A 13912-nucleotide genomic window follows, 5' to 3' on the forward strand; every position below is an offset into this window, starting at 1 on the left:
CAGGTTGACTTAACAATATGAAAACAAACCCCCATTTAAAAAAACATGTTTTTATAAATACTAGAATGTGTAGCCCTTTATGTTTGTTTAAAGGATTTATATAAAATTTTGAAGTCCATGACAAAAAATTGTTTTAGAATAGGAATTAAGAACACCTTTAGCTTCATTGTTTGTAAAAGGCCACGTGCATTAAGATTGTTTTTGGTAATTACCTCAAATAAAAGAAAACATAGAAACGTAGCATTTCCTGAACAATGATGTATTTGTCCAAATATAATTATTGTATTCTAACTAACACCTCTGCCCCTGATATGATATATTGCCAACATTATTTGCTATGAGAATGTTACTTTAATCAAATACAGGTTTTGAATTCAATAAACATCTTTATTGTTTGGTTAACTTAAGTTCAGCAGCAGTTTCTTCCAACTAAAGGCTGATTAAATAAGTTATTATTAAGTAATAACAGAAAATGTTGCTCCTTTATTTTCAACAGCCATTCTTCATTGCAGCATATGTTATGGAAGGAGGAGCCTTGAACTGAAGGAGACCAAACCAGGCAGCTGGATTGAACAAAAACCTTGGAGTGAATCTTGTCTTCTCACCTTGTTGAAATGCCTTGACCGTGCCCCTGCCGTACCATGGCAGGTTTAGTCTCCTCTGTGGGTTTGGTGGTGTTGCTCAAGGCTCTCATGCATGCCCATGGCCAGCGTGCAGTGTTCCTGGGGATAATGGTGTTGGTAACAGTAATTGCAGCTGACTCACCTGTTGCAGGTAAGAGAACACCTTTTGCTGACTCACACAACACGATCCACTCATTTGTACCTTGTGTGTGTCATTCAACAATTAGTTAGCTCTGAAGCATTGACTAGTAATAGTCCCCAAGTTCAGTTCAAATTTCACTTGTAAGGTGATGAATGCAAATGAAAAATAACTAGTGAATAAAAGTGAATATGGTATCTGTGGAACAACAAGGGCCACATATAGTACCGTGTATATGTGTATGCCGTATATAACTAAAATAGCTTCATGTATTGCACTAGAAAGTATTGTTAAAGTGGGCCTTTTATGCTATTTGGGCTTTTCTCGTAAATGGCCTGCAAAGGCTCCAATCCAAAGTTCTCTCCCACAAACTCCTGACCTTGGACTCCTTTGTTTACTTCAGTGACATAGTGACAGCACTATGTAACACTTATTGACTTATTGGCTAGCGCTCCAACACATTGTATGTGATAGGCTAAGGGGCGGGACGTCTCTTAACAGTTGATCAATCACAAAAAAGCCGGCCAGCTAACCAATCAGAGCCGACTGGGTTTCAGACAGAGGGTGAAAACTGAAAAGAGGTGCGCAGTATGAGAAAAATAAAGCATGTTGAACATTAAAGCATGTAAACATTTCACAAAATACAACTATGAACCGAGAATTAGCATAATAGGACCCCTTTAACCAGTTTGTGGTGGATTGTTTTAATGGCATCCAGGATCCAAGGCAGGCATTATAAAGATCTTAAATCAGAAGTTTAAAGCCATCTATTGTTTCTTAACACCAGTGTGCAGGGCGGCAAGAGCATCACACTAAACATTTTTACTTTCCTATATGTATCTTTCTTCATCCTTTATTTAACTAGGGTAGGTTTCCTTAGCGTGAATGCTTATCTTCAGCAATATTTGACATCTAGGAGAAGCTTAGTAAAAACCATAGTCTTGTTTGTCGGCCACTGAGGAGCTTCACTGGAGCAGTTGGGTTTATACTGGCCTTGTACAAGGCCAACCTTACCAGTGACCTTCCAGTAATGAGATCACTATCCTAACCTTTAAACTCTTTCAAACTCTTTTACTTAAAGGTCCCATGTCATGCTTTTCTGATTATTACCCGTCCCCTTGTTTGTTATGCAGCTTTTTATGCATGTAAACGGTCTGCAGAGTCAAAAACCCTCAAAGTACACCCTGTAGCAAGTAAAACTCGAACACAGAAAAGACCTGTCTGTGCTGGCCCAGTACGCCTCGTTGGGGATTTCTCTTTTTCCATTGTTTGCTTCCTGGGTTCTGTGACGTATTTCGGGTATGGTAACGTAACGTAACAAATTGGTCCAAATGGACCAATCTGCGGAGCCGTTACGTTACGTCCGCGGAGCCGTTACGTTTGGACCAATCCGCGGACTTCCTCACACACACATACTCTGCGGGACGTTGCGAAGCTCGCTGCTGCGAGGAGCGGGACACTGTGAGCTGGCTCACTGGTGTGGGCTCGGCGAGAGACACCGCGGAACTCAGCCTGGGCACACACACAAACTCCCAGCCAGGCTGCGGGTGTGTGTTTCGCGCTGGGTTTCGCTGTGTCTCGCAGACGGGCACTGGGCTCACAGGGAGGGGGGGCAGGAGCTCCAACAAGCCGTTTAGGACAGAGAGTGAATACACATACTATACAGAGATGCTGTATGAGAAACCAATGTGAGTTTTGGAAAATTGCACAATATAAATCTATTCTAGTAGACCTCAACAATGGAATTATGATCAGTGGAAATGGCCATGCCATGGGACCTTTAAAGCACGTCTCTCTCTAAGAAGAAATGCCATACAGCCCTGAAAATGCAGCCGTTTGTTTTGCTATTGCTTTAGTAGTGTACCGAAAAGCAATGTCTATGTTTTGAAGTTTACATCCGCATAAACTGACTTTATTTTCATTCAATAAAGTCAGGGCTACAGCATGACCTCGGAAAGTTGAAGAGACATTCATGTTTGATTCTGGATTTTCACCACATTTTAAGTTGCTCTATCCCTACAGAACACAGACTGTAACTGAGTTAAACCTCTTTTCAGTAATTAGGGAAAGAGAAAGGGTCTAAATCCATCCACCAGGCTGACTTTTATAGATAGTGGCATGATCCCACCAACACCCCTCCCCGACAAATCGCCCAGTGAAAAGAAAACGTTTTAAGAGAAGCCAAAATCTCTTGATATCGTGTTGTAATAGGATTATGTAGTAAATGCTGGGGTGACAGCCTTGTGCAGGAAACCAGGAATAAGTCAATCTTAAAACTCTCCCTCCTTTCACAACTTTTTGAATGGAATGACCATTAATGTGGTCCACCAACATTTCCTCAGTTAAATGCATTAAAGGTGACATGTCATGCTTTTCCGGTTATTACCTGTCCCCTTGTGTGTTATGAAGGTTTTTATGCATGTAAACGGTGTGCAGAGTCAAAACCCTCAAAGTACACCCTGTAGCGAGTAAAACTCTAAAACAGAAAATACCTCCCCAAAACGCATCGTTGGTGAAACGTCATCATGACGTCATCATCCATTTGATTCTAACGGGTACGTGCTTACGAAAGCACGTACCCGGAACTAAATGGGCCAATCCGTGGAGCCGTTACGTTACGTCCGCGGAGCCGTTACGTTAAGCCCCCGCTGATTGGTTCAAATTGACCAATCCACACACACACTCAGTGCAGGCAGCCCTGCTGATTTCTGCTCCGTGCCTCAGGCTGATAACAGACAGTTGGGATCGCGCAAAATTCTCTCTGCAGACCCATTCTCACAGCGTTTATCAATCCTTAATGATCTGCATTTACCTAGGAGTACTTCAGATCAAAGTGTCCTCATCTCTTATAGAAAGTATATCTTCTGGCAAAGCAGAGGTGTTTTATTTATATTTCTTTGTGGTTTAGATGATCGCTCTAAGCTAGATGCAACACTTTGAGGAGCTTGTCATAGACAGTTTCTCTGTGGCCGACTGCAAACCACCGCATCACAAGAGCGAACATTTATCAGCCATGGATTGAACAGTTTTAAGAGAGCTGCCCGCTGTTCTCAATTAGCCTGTTTTAAGCTCTCCAAATTATTGCTGCTTACTGGGAACATGAAGGGATCAGTCTTAAAAAAATAGAACACTATAATATGAGTCAGATGTTTGTAAAGTTTCACCTGTTTCAAATGAAGGCTGTTAATGTGTAAAACGATAGTATGAATCTCTACAGTATATTTAAATACAGTAGGAACAGAACATTTCCTAGTATCGTTAGCATAAAAGACCTCAATACACCTTACTGTTGATTGTTTGACTCTTTTTCTCTTTATCGTCCACTTTTGCACCTTTTTACACATCCATCAAATGTAAACAAATGTGTTCTCATGCTTATTTCGCATTAAATGAAAATGAAATGGAATTTTATTTGGTATCCTGCAAAGATAATGATTCACTGGCAAGAATTTGGCACTGTTTTTCTGACTGTTGAATCAGTATCATATACACAGATCTAAGTTAATTAAGCTGTGTCAAACACTGTTTCATTTGGGACATGATTGCTCCTCAAAACCTACATTTAACTGCATCACTCATATATCATAGCTAAGGATCTTATAAGAACCTATAAAACCATCAATATTTTTGTAAAAGCTTTCCCCCAGAATGCCTTAGAAGTGAGTTATATTGTATGACAGGAGGTGCTCATTATCTTCACCAATTGCTTTACGGCTCACTTTAATTCATGCACTGGATGACAGATAACTATCCATGGTTGTATTCAGCAGTGAAAGCACCAGTCACACAGCTTCCTTCTTACAGACTCTGAAAAGCAATCTTTATAGTTTCTAGGTCAAATAGAGCGTGGCGACCTCCTTATAATTGTTCCTCCAGATCCGACAGTAATACATCATACAGTAATTTCCCTCTTTCTTATACTTCCCTGCTTCTCTGCTCAACTTTCAGTTAAAGAAATAGTTCCACATCTACACCCTAGATCTTAAACCCGAGATCATAACAAATGTATAGCTTATAATTGTAAGCTTGTGAAAACGCCAATGAAATTTGGCTCCATCTGCACTGACGTAGCTGGCGAGTTGAACCCAGCGAGTCCTGGCTGATCACCAGTGCAGTCAGTCGCCATGTGAAATGTGATCCGTGTGGGATGACAATATGGCCATTCATTATTCATTAGAGCTGGGAGCCAGTTGCAGATCAATGGGTAGAAGCTATCAAAAGTCAAACAGTGGCTCTCTCTCCAGGCCTGCAGCTTTACCAAAAATATATGTTGGAAAAGAGCCCACGCTGCTCTGCTGGACAAGGACTGGTTTGTGATATCAAGCAGACATTTTGAAATCAACTCTTTTATGTGACCAACTTTGTATTAAATCGTTATGCCTTCTTCACAAGATGGCACAAATATATATATACAAATTATATAAATACAAATAAGGAAAACCCTTGCAATTGCATTGTTGGCAATAAGTCCTCTACTGATCAACTTTGCATAAACAAAGTGTTCATATATCTGCCTTTACAAGAAGGTCATAACCAAAGCAACTATTTTAAAAGCCGCTAATGTTTCTCCATTGCTTACAGATGCGATTGACAGTTCTAAGATGAATGCAGTATAAAAGAAAAGATATACGTTGAGTAATAAAGAATTTTTTATGAGAAAGCTTTTATGGCATTCTTCAACATAATTACCGTTGTCCATTCGATATAGATACAAGCTATTTTATAGTCAGTTAAGCGGAGGATGGCTGTAGTCATTTGCTTTTTTTTTTCCAGTTGTCCCCTTTTACTGTCATCTTACTGGTAGCTTGTGATGTGAAGGTACCATGGGGCGGGGGGGGGGGGGGGGGGGGGGGGTGGCGGTAAATTGCACATCCTGTTAGGTTTGTGGTACCCTTTTTTCCTTTTTTTGAGGCAATTTTCCACTGCAGTTTCAGCATCATACAAGGGTCCAAACGTAGCATGGATATTGTCTCAAACAACAATCTTATTTTAATCAGGGACCAGTTACTCAGAGATCTTTGTTGGTTTGTTTTTCCAGACTAACTTACCAATGCGCTTAATTAAGATCAGAAGTGGAAGAAAACAATGGTAGGGCTTTAGGATGCTCGTACATTTTGTTTAATGCAACATTTCTTTACATTTTGTGATACAATATGTCTCTGGTTCAATAGACAGCCGCATTGGCTAATGAAATAACTATTTATTAAGGTTTTAGGGGGAAATAATCTAAAATAAGTTATTAAACATTATTTAGACACTTAAAAAGAGAAGAAAGCGTACTACTGACAACTGAATAGAAACCTCTCTCTTGACAAAAAGTTGGTTGTACACGACATAACCCCTCGGTAAGCTTTATTTATTACGACTAAAATGTCCTGACTGTGCTGTGAGTTTCTAACTAACGGTGTTGGGATCAACATTGAGGCCATATTGTGCTGAACCCAAATCTCTAAGTGCTCCGATGAACTGCAGCTGATTATTTATATATTTGTTCAGAGCAGATGGTGCGGTTCTGCCAGGCCTCTTTTTGGCTACTTCAGGCTAAAAATCTTTTTTCTTTACAACATCACAGCAAAACCTGACAGTCAGTATGTCGCTAGACTCTGCTCGGAGGTTTCCCGTGTTTCTGCTCACATATCACACAGAGATGAAACTTGCCCAGTAGACAGTGTTTGTTCTCCCAGGACTCGCAGCCTGTGCTGAGAGGAGAAGTCGAGGAGGGTGCTGAGTGACACGGTCCTCTGGGCCTCTCTGGTTTCAAGTCTTTGCCTTCCTGCCTTTCCAAGAAATCCGGACTGCAGAAAGTGAAGGAGTGTACCCACACTGTGCGTGTGTTTTTGTGTATTTTCTGAAAAACGGTCACACCAGCATTGCAACATCAAAATATTATAAAGTGGTTGTGAATGTTGGGTTTGAGTGATTCTGCTTTCATAAACTTAAGTTATTAAATCCGTAAATCTGTTATGCAGTAGCCCAACATCAAATAAAAACCAGAAGACTCGCTGAAAATTTTTCATAAAGTCACTTTTCAGATTCTCTCACTTTCCCTCTGTAACCTCTCTTCCTCTTTCTCAATAGTACTACTCCAGTCCCCCTTATATCCTGCTCCCCCTCTTTTCACTCTCCCATTCTTCTCTTATCTTAAAAAGTAGGCCCTCAGGAAGACAAAACAAGGGTCACATGAATATTTGATGAAGTGCAGACATGACCTCAGTCAGGTCTCCATTCTCATGCTCACTTTTAGCCGATTCACCTAGAAATTAACTCACGGTAAATGTTTGCAACCTCTCCATCTCCAACACTTTATTTTGCGCTCAAATTTAAGATTTGGATTAGCGTTTAAACCAACCTAGATTTATATGATTTTAAATCTGTTCTCTAAACTTTCTCTGTTAGATGTAGGCTACATTGACCGTCCCGGAAGCAACCGGTTTTAGTTTAAATAATAAACTCACCCCTTGTGAATTTTTTTTTCTTCTGTGGGGGCTCCTTGATCTTTGGCTCATAGTTTGATCTAATTGAACTGCACTGATGAAAACAATGGAATCTTTCCCATCTTAAAAGCTTCCCCGATAAACCAAATGTCAACACGGCCATATCTAGATTGTTCGACTGCACTCAGTGTACGCAGCTCCTGCCAACTGAAAAGAGCCAGTCACGCAAGGGGCTTAGCGGAAAACAGAACCATGTGTGCGGTTGTAGTCAGCTAGCATTAATACCAAAATACGCTTTATTCTCTTTTCCAAATTACACAACCATTAAATTACTTTTTTTTCAAGCAATGAGCAGTCTGGCAAACATAGGAAATGATATCATTAGAGGGCTCTGTAATTGGTATCTCAGGTTTCTCCACATACATTGGTGTATGTGTGCTTGGGTGCATTACTACTGTGTGGTGGGTGCATGTGCACATGAGCGCACGTCTGAGTTTCACAGCTGCTTGGCTCAAACTTGTTGTTTGCCTGCTATGGAAACCGTATTCCTAAATTAAGGTAGGCTGGTTCTTGTGAAAAAACCCTGAATATCAGTGTTTAACAATTCAATTGGACCTCATGTTGTGTTTCTCTGTGTCTGTGTAATTTGTTTGGACTGGGATATATACAGCTCACCTTTTGCTCATCCGTTCACCAAGAATATCATATGTTGGCTTCACCCAGGCCAACCACATGCTTGTGGTTAATGTTTTGTCTCCAAGCAGATGGAGACAAAACATTAATGTCCTTTTCTGCAAAAATTGCTTTGAACACAACAATTTTGTCACTCAGTTTTCACATGCCCTAATAATTCACTTGTCAGGTTAGGCTACTGTCTTGTTTTCTATTCCTCTATCAGTGAGGGCAGGGTCTGGTCGAGTAGAAGATATTTTTCTATGGTCTGATGCGAGACATAAAGCATTTTGAGGTTAACTCTTTTATAAGCCTTGAATCAGTAGTCATGAAAGAGCAGCAAAGACAAAATCACATCAAAGTCAGTCAAAGTCAACTTTAATGTCAATCTTCCAGTTTGTGTGTACAGACAGAGAGATCGAAATACTGTTTCCCACAATCCCGAATATAAAAACAATGTATATAGAATACAAAATATCAAAATATGTGTGCAAATATAATATATAATCTATAATTCTTCTTCTAACATCCTAAGCTTACAGTAGTTAGGTTACACTGGAGTAGCCAGACACAGTAAGCTGGATATTAAAATGATCCATCAGAAAACAAGTTGACAACTCTTTTCAAATTAAAACGGATAACAGCCGAAGCTTATAAAGTATCTAGAAACTGAGTTGGCAAAACCGACCGCCTGTTTCTCCAGGCCTCCCTCCGAAGCTAGTCACCCAAAAGTATCATTTTAAATGTTAAAAAAAACCCATGGCTGGTGATACAGTAAAACTATAGACTGTATATATAAAGAGTAGAACATATAATACACATGCAGCTGTCAAGCTAGCAGCTTGTAGGATTCTTCCAGAGCATTTAATTTGTCTAATTGTTATTTGTATGTTTGGAGTGTATTTCACAGAATATAACTACAAAGATTTCTCAAATACATCACCCACCTTAGCTTTAATGTGCTATAAGCGATTTGTTTAAACACACTGGGCCTCGGTAAGAGTTTTTCTCAAAACTCAACACATATTGAGGTTAGTGGAGAGCTCCATAATATGATCTCATAAGAGTTTTCCAATATCCATCCTGGGTAAATGGGTTAGTGCTATTTCAGATGCGTAAACTTGTGTGCCTTCAGGCTGTCTCTCCTCCGTCTCCCACTCTATTCTGTCTCTTTTATCGTGGTCATTTTGTAAAAGAACATCACATCAGCCAGCCGCAGTAATAATTCCTCTCTTGTAGGAATCCTTTTTACATGATTGCTGGCAGTAATCCAAGTCTACAATTACGAGATGTATAAAACCAGCCAAGCTACAGAACAAACCAACCAAGCTACAAGAAGGGCATTTCTTTGTGTCATCATCTGCTCTGCTCAAACATGCACAGTTTGGTTTTCACTTAATCAGCTGATATAGATGGAAATGTTTCAATAATGACCAAAGATGCTCCACACCACCTTTTAGAGAACAGCAAAGGTAAAAACGAACACACTCACTGCCTCCACATACATGCCAGTCACTGCACTGCTTAATCTGCAAGATTTACTATAATAACTGTTAAGAAAATATCACTCTTCGTCACCGGCTTGATCTTCAATATCAGGATACATGTATTTATTATCCTTGCAAGAATGGAAGTAGTCATCACATACAGAGCTGCATGGGACAAATAGTTCCCAGAACAGTGTCCTTGACATGCTTATATACAAGAGAGGGTGTTACACAGGGGCGGTGGGTACTGTAGGCTAGGGAAGGCTAAGCCTTCCCAAATAATTTTGTCACTGCATCCTGGTCAAATCAAAATATAATGTATAATGTTTGTGTGTTTGACATTAGCACTGCTATGCAGCCACCTGTGCCCTGTGGACTACGAAGCCAGTTCAACAGACCCTGGATATGTTTGAGTTATCTTAACTAACCCTAACAAACGCGATCTCGCTATGCGGTCCTACGACGCTGGTTATCAACTCTGTAAATCAACCCAGGGTTTCTCTGTCCGGCTGAGAGCGCGTTCAAGGGGCGGGGCTAGCAACATTTGACCAATCACAAACATGGACAAGCGTACTGACAGCGAAGCGTCATACTTCATTAATGAAAATGAAACTATAATATTAAACAAATATGAAGAAGTTAAACTTTAAACATCCATGACTTAAACACTTTATCCAGGATAAAAGCAACATAGTTGCAGCTGCAAGGTGAATAAAGAACAGCTGGGTAAAAAATAAATAAACTACAGAGTGTTTGAATGCGTAGGCCTACATTAACAGGTTTATGATATCACTGCCTCATCTAAGAAACGAGTGATCTGACTTAATAATTAAATAATTAACATAATTACATTTGAGTTGAGTGTTTCGTCAACTTAATGTGTTGCTTAAAATAATACTTCTGCATGCAGTAGGCTATGTGACACTGTAAGTGTTGCACGGCCAGATACGGCACGACAAGCTGACTCAGACAAGGAAATATATGATATATTATGAATCATGATATTATATGATCGATGATGTGATTAATGATGTGATATGAATGATAAGTGCGACACGTCGGCGTCTTCCCTGCATACGGCAGTTGTTCTGTATTTCCTTTATCCTGTAATATGACTTGATAGATTTAAACTCCGCACACTGAGCTCTGATCGGTCAGCAGGCGNACGGAAGTTTAAACTGCATTTCCTTTATCCTGTAATATGACTTGATAGATTTAAACTCCGCACACTGAGCTCTGATCGGTCAGCAGGCGGTGCTTTCACTGAGAGTTGATCTCGGTTGAACTCTAATCGATTGACGCCGGAGGCTGGCAGCGTCAGGTAAAAAAAAGTTATTTAGCCTTCCCAAACCTGAGCCTCATGCGCCGCCTATGGTGTTACAGTCACAAGATGGAGGAATACCGGTTCAAAGCAGTATTCAATGTTTAGTTCAGATTAGCTAAGGCCTGCGTAAACAATAAACATGACAGTCATATGTCTATCTCCATAGAGGCTGAATCATCATGTTAATCACATAGCTATATTATGCCTAAAACAGTGTGTCCTGACGCTCTTCTAGGTAATCATACATCCTGTCAAGTACACAGCTAGGGCCTTTGTTATCATGTGCTACTCTGATATTGGAAGAGTACATTCAGTATTTTCCCAATAACACAATTACAAACCTAGCTTTTTATAAACAACACATAGTAGAAAAGCCCCGGAGTAAATACACTACAACCTTGTAGTATTCGATAACTTGTTAATTTGGCCAAATGCAAATTTAGTTCAGAGCGTGTACAAGGCAGCTATTCATTAGTTTAGTCGAGGCTCAAAGGCACATAAAGGCCGGATGAATGGAAGTGGAATCTCAATAGCCTAAGATGTTTCATGTAATGAATAAATGAGAACCCTAACCATCTCACTGCATTCATTTTTCAGTGTCGTCAGAGTAATAAGACAAAGTATTGTAAGCATTTTGTGAGGAAGTGGGATAATATTTTAGGTTGAAGCAGCTTGTTCAAATCTCTAAAAACTAGAAATATGATTCCATTTCTCACTTTTGATGATTCCTAAAACAGCCTGACCCCGTTTCTGTAATGAGTTTTTTCGGCGGTGAAATTAGGATCTTTTGAGTGAATGATTCACATATTCCAGAAAGAGAAAAAGGTGACCATCTGGACGAGCGAGATTAGAAATCGAGAAGAAAAAACATAGTTGGACTCTGCCACTGTCCGGCACTGTACATCAATGCACTCTAAACCTGATGTAGAGGTGTCCCTCAGCAGGGGTCTCACTGCTGAGTCCCACAGACAGGCCCAACAATGAGGGGCCATCCAAGTGTGACACACTCGTGTTTCGAGGGACAGGTGGCAGCGCTGCTTATTCCTAAAGACCTTCCTCAATTTCTACTTGTAACGTCAGCTCCAATTTAGTCCGCTCTCACTTGTGCCTGGCTTCTGTCTGTCACTGTCATCATCTAGGATTAGCCTTGAGTTATTGATGCCTGCTTAATTATTAAGAATAAACAGCCAAGTCTTAGTTTCTACGAACATCATTTTACATAATACTAGAAATTGGACCTCATGAAGCTGAAAATAAACTACCGCAAGGATTGTTCTTCATTTTGATTATTGGTTCTTTATCTGTAGCAATCCTTATCATCATTATCCTCATCATCAAAATCGTCCATTTTCGGTACAGATAGTGCTGCTGTCATTAAACACTTCACAATAATAGTATTTGTCTTAGTTAGCTAGATGTTTTGCCACCAATTCATGCATGTTTAATTGTCCTCAATGTTACAATAAATGTATTTGTTTGTCGCTGTACGATGTGCTGAGATGAGGTGACATTTTGGGGTCATGTTCCACAGTATGACCTCAAACGTCAGCATGTTTTTCAGACAAACATGGTCTCCTGCAAAGGTAGTCTGTATGGTATTTATCAGTTCTTTTTTATATCTGCAGCACTTTCAAATGTATATTTAGTTGTTTGACAGCTAAATGGAACAAGACATACACAGTTGAGCAGTGTAATGTTTATGTTTTCGTGAAAAAAGAACCAGCACATCCAAATATACGACACACACTTTGGTCCATGCTGCGCTTGGACTGACACAGATGTGCTTATGATTTCAGTTCGCAAAGTTTTTTTTTACATTTCACGATTACCTATATAAGACGTCACAGATCACGACTTAGTGTGTGTGTGTGTGTGTGTGTGTGTGTGTGTGTGTGTGTGTGTGTGTGTGTGTGTGTGTGTGTGTGTGTGTGTGTGTGTGTGTGTGTGTGCGTGCGTGCGTGCGTGCGTGCGTGCGTGCGTGCGTGCGTGCGTGCGTGCGTGCGTGCGTGCGTGCGTGCGTGCGTGTGCGTGTGTGTGCGCAACTGTCCAGCTGTGCGGGATTCAAACACTTGGCACAGCAGACAAAGAGCTGTGTGGCTGTTTGGAAACGTGCAGCACACACTAGACTAGAGAACTCTTGCCTTTTCCTTTCCAACTCTTTTCCAAAGGACTCTGTTATATTACCATGCTGACTCAATTAAGGTACTTTAGTAGGTTATAATTAAGTTGGGAGTTTTCTCCTGGGCCAAGCCAGAGGCAGCCTTGCTGTACAAAGCCATGCAGTAAATTGAAGATGACTCTCAAGAAATATATTCTTTTTTTAATTTTTAAGCTTTTTATAAGAGATCTGGTCTGTGCTCCCAGCGTTAAAAATAGTCTTCTCCCTCAGCTGATTCTGCAACTATTGTCAAGAGTGTAGGATTCTGCAGAGCCTCTGTGCGCTACAAAGAGCAGCTGCTGAGTCACTACGTCAGGCTGTTGGTGGCTTGCTTAAGGCAACAGCAATAATAAAGTGTAGCTCTGTTTAAGACATGCTTTCAGGCACAAATCCAAGACATGCCGTTTGCACCAAGCTTATTTACCAGTTGTTTTTTCGTTGATGTGGTCTATTTATGATTGTATACACACATTATGGTTCTTTTTGATTACCTATAACCCCATTAACAATAAGATACTATCTCCTTTGTTATACGTAAAGGTTTCTTCCAGTAGGATCATACAACTTTAAACACATTTACGCATATAAAAGATGCAAACTTATTCAGCTTCATGTAACTGTTAAAAAGTCTATTACTATGAATGATGTAATAACTATTCTCTGCCTTCACCTCATGTTGCATTCCTTGAATATCTTAGACCTGGAGAGTTATCAAGGCACTTCCCAAATTAAATCATGCATGTTACACCATATTACGCAACATGGAGAGAAAGCCACTTGGCACTCAAATTCAGTCAGAAATGTATTACATAAGCCACATTTGCCATTCCTACGATTTTACAGGTCTAATGTCCCCCTAAAGGATGTTAATGTTGTGTATAAGAGGTAGAGTTTCCTCCTAACGAGCTGAAAACTGCCCATCCATCACTCCAAGGTCAGGTACCGTAAAAAAGGATAAGATAAGATTGACCTTTATTAATCCCCGTGGGGAAATTCAGTTGTACAAGCAGCAACAGGGTAAGCGTGAAAAAAAGGACAGCACAGATTCACACAGATTAATAAAATCAAAAGTAAA

General features: G+C 40.2%; 1 protein-coding gene across 2 annotated transcripts in view; it reads left to right on the top strand.

Moving 5' to 3' along the window:
• The window catches only part of LOC104945695 (UPF0606 protein KIAA1549-like), a 48555-nt gene that overhangs the window by 630 nt on the left and 34013 nt on the right, over positions 1-13912 (top strand). For both annotated transcript variants that reach the window (XM_010771402.1, XM_010771404.1), the window contains exon 2: positions 497-774. In XM_010771402.1, the coding sequence (XP_010769704.1) occupies positions 642-774 (133 nt within the window). In that variant the 5' untranslated portion in view covers positions 497-641. The remainder of the gene's footprint in view (positions 1-496; positions 775-13912) is intronic.

This window comes from Notothenia coriiceps, unplaced genomic scaffold, assembly GCF_000735185.1.
Source record: "Notothenia coriiceps isolate Sejong01 unplaced genomic scaffold, NC01 NC01_scaffold00009970, whole genome shotgun sequence".
Classification (NCBI taxonomy): domain Eukaryota; kingdom Metazoa; phylum Chordata; class Actinopteri; order Perciformes; family Nototheniidae; genus Notothenia; species Notothenia coriiceps.